Here is a 3703-nt window from a genome sequence, read left to right on the forward strand (position 1 = left end):
TCAAGAGATAAATGGTGAAGAGCATCCCATCCTGTGTCTGAGTCGGAAGCTGTCTTCCTGTGAGAAAACTATGCCATTGTCGAGACAGAGTGTTTAGCCATAAAATGGGCTGGAGATACCATTAAGTATTACCTACTAGGCCGAAGGTTTAAACTCATGTCAGACCATGCCCCTCTAAGATGGTTAAGGAAGAAGAAGGGTAAAAATGCCCGGGTGACTAGGTGGTTCTTAGGTCTCCAGGACTTTAGTTTCCACGTAGAGCATAGACCCAGAAAGTTACGCGGTAATGCGGATGCCTGCTCTAGAATTCCTTGTTTGGTGTCTGAAGGTGCCAAAACCCCTGGCTTTGGGCAGAGGGGTGAAATATGTGACAGGGTCACTGGCGATGTGTGTGAGGGGAGATATGTGTCATGAAGGTTGCTATCTTCCGTGATGTGCAACCCAAAAGCTTTTCTTCAGCATATGATATGCTGAAGGGTTTAATCTGCCATGTTATGGGTTGGGTTTTTTTTTGAGTAGGTATGAGATGGAGTTTATTTTTGTTGTGTGTTTGGAGACCAGGAAGTCTCCTGTGTGGAACTTCAGTAGGAGCTGATTACATTAGGTTCATTACAACCTGAGTGGGGAATCCCACATGCATATGGACTGCGCTATCAGCTATCTTTTGTTTTGCCAGAAAGGCCACGCACTTTGACTCCAAGTGTTCCTGTGTCTACCTCTGAGAGCTGCTGAGTGAGTCAATCTACCATAATACGTAGTGTTTGAAACGCGTTTGGTTTCCTTTATCTTTTTTCTCTGCACCCTCCATCTCCAACTACATCTATGTTGGTGTGCTACTACAACGCCGCAAACAATTTTTAAATGACTGAATAAAGACTTTATATACTTTTTACCCTTGAAGCTGGATCTTCATTCCTTATGTAAACAGTCTCTGACGTACAGGGATTAATTCTTCAAAAACTCTCCACCCTTCTGACAGAAATAAACTTTTTAGCTTTTGATTCCTGCTCATTCACACTACAATGGCATCTGCTGAGCTGAGGGATGAGCTGAACTGCTCCATCTGCCTGAGCCTCTATACAGATCCCGTATCCCTGAGATGTGGACACAACTTCTGCTGCTCGTGTATTGTGAGTGTGCTGGATGCCCAGGAAGCGGCTGGAGGGTATTCCTGTCCTGACTGCAGAGCAGAATATCCGGTGCGTCCGGCCCTGGAGAAGAACCGGAAGCTGAGGAACATAGTGGAGTTTTTCTCATCTACTCAGCCTGATATGGAGGAGACCAGAATCTTCTGCACTTACTGTACAAAGTCTCCTGTACCGGCTGTGAAATCCTGTCTACAGTGTGAGACCTCTCTATGTGATGACCACCTGACTGTCCACAATAAGGCATTAGATCATATATTAGTAGAACCCACCGGCTCCTTTAACAACAAAAAATGTTCTCTCCACAAGAAGGTTTTGGAGTATTATTGCCTGCAGGACAGGGCATATTTGTGTGTGTCTTGTTGTCTAGTTGGCAAACACAGAGGACACCAGGTGGAACTTCTAGATGAGGCTTTTGAGAAGAAGAGGAAACTGAGGAAATATCTGGATGACCTAAATCCACAAAGAGCAGAAATTCAGACAAGAGTCCAGAATCTGCAGGATCATAAGAAGAAGATCCAGGAGAAAGCCTCCGATAAGAGGAAGAACATCAGTAAGATATTTATGGACATTAAGAAGCAACTGGAAATCACAGAAAAGAAAGCGCTGAGCGAGGTCTCCAGGCAGGAGGAGAAGATTGTGTCCCAGATATCTCATCTTATCAAGAAGCTGGAAATACAGGAGGACGAGCTGTCCAGGAAGATGCGTCACGTGGAGGAGATGTGTCGTGTCACCGACCCAATAAGACTCTTACAAGAAACTGACATTACAGTATGTAGTCATGGAGGTAATGAGGACACAGGAGGAGATGGTGGAGATGTCAGTTCTGAGGAGGATCTGGATGAGGTTCTGATCTCACTGACCTTACACCGATCTATGAGGGATATTGTCACCAACGTATCATTAGAGCTCGGGGTCCATGTCCCAGACATATTGCTGGATGTGGATACTGCTAATGAATATGTGAAGGTATCAGAAGATCTGAAAACAGCAACATATTCAGTAAAAGAACAAGAGAGACCAAAATTATCTGAAAGATTTCTGATATTTAACCAGGTGTTAAGCAGATGTGTCCTCTCCTCAGGACGACATTACTGGGAGGTAGAGTGGGATCAGATAGGAGGATGTGGCATTGGATTGTCCTATCCCAGTATAGAGAAGAGGGGACGACAGTCTGGTATTATATATAATGATAAATCTTGGTGTTTGTACATGTATGGTGGAGTTTATGAAGTATGGCACAACTCAGTCAAATTAACCCTCAGTGTAAAGCCAACATGTCCGACACTTGGAGTCTTCTTAGACCATGAGGCCGGGCGTCTGTCCTTCTATGAGCTGTGTGACCCCATCAGACACTTACACACCTTCACTGCCTCCTTCTCTGAACCCCTACATGTTGTCTTCTGGGTGGATGTTGGAGCCTCTGTTACAATAAGAAGCTGAGGCCGATGTCGTCCACGTCACATTATAATTCCATTATTTCTGGTCACATGGTCACATCTGTATGTAGTGAGTTATCAGCAGGACCCTCTAATAATACAATGTCTATGGCGGGAGTCAAGGGGGGATTTATTCTGTTGTATGTTTTTGTCTTCCTTGGTGATCAGATGCAGAATCAATGATTGAGTATAATAGAAATATGTATATGGGTGTATTGTTTTGAGACTGATAATTGTTAATAATCAAAAAGTTAATCCTATTTGATAAAATGTTGGTATACAGCAGAGATATGTCAGCACTTTTTGACTTCCGGGACCCTGAAAGTGATCCTCAAAATAAAGGAGCTGGTCATGATGTACGGACTGGCTGTGGGTCTCCCAAACACCCAAACTCAGCTGCTTCATATTCGCCTATGAGGCTGTCAAGTTTGGGTCAGGAGATCTGCGGCCAGTTTTTACATCGCAGTCTGTACTTGGACCATGTTTCACAGACATCTGAATGAGGCCTTAAGCTGAGCGCCCGTAATTGAAAGCAGCTTTAGAGGATCCAAGGGAAGTTTGATTAAATTGGTCTATATTAGTATTGATCAGGGTTGTGCAAAGCAGAAGATCTTACATTGTCCCATCGTCTTACATTGTGTCCCATCATGATGCCACAGACTTTCTACTGTAATTTTGTGTAGGATGATGGGAGTTGTAAATTATAAAAAAAATACAGATAATTTTTTTGATATTTTTTATCTGATGCTCCCACCAGTAATATTTATCTACAAGAAAATAATGTGTGATAATATTTGGAGGGATAGCTTCCAGGGCCTCCTTTATAATGAGAACGGGGGTCCCGTGTGTGCTTAGTGGCTTCTCTATCTCTAAAAGAAAAAAAAAACAAAGTGCGTCCTCCACTTCAGGTAACAAAAGACCTATCTACGGAGTATATAACCTCTATGAGTTTCCTATATTGCATATTACCTATGATGGACACTATAGAGAGGTTTTGGCTCCATCTACCGGCCTTTGTCGGTACCTGAGGTCTGATAAGACGTATATCACACACTCCAGACATGAGCGAATTAACTAGAGGAAGGGGAGAGGTTCTGGTTACACATAGAAGCCTGGGTT

General features: G+C 43.4%; 1 protein-coding gene across 1 annotated transcript; it reads left to right on the forward strand.

Moving 5' to 3' along the window:
• Window positions 1-1022: 1022 nt before the first annotated feature.
• Window positions 1023-2588, forward strand: LOC141161238 (E3 ubiquitin/ISG15 ligase TRIM25-like). Its single transcript, XM_073646017.1, has one exon. The coding sequence runs from the start codon at window positions 1023-1025 to the stop codon at window positions 2586-2588; it is 1566 nt and encodes a 521-aa protein (XP_073502118.1).
• Window positions 2589-3703: the final 1115 nt, after the last annotated feature.

This window comes from Phyllobates terribilis, unplaced genomic scaffold (assembly GCF_046119375.1).
Source record: "Phyllobates terribilis strain yellow unplaced genomic scaffold, ASM4611937v1 Scaffold_9__5_contigs__length_417890890, whole genome shotgun sequence".
NCBI lineage: Eukaryota > Metazoa > Chordata > Amphibia > Anura > Dendrobatidae > Phyllobates > Phyllobates terribilis.

Coding starts and splice junctions, on each gene's coding strand:
- LOC141161238 (XM_073646017.1), top strand. CDS start 1,023: ATGGCATCTGCTGAGCTGAGGGATGAGCTGAACTGCTCCATCTGCCTG.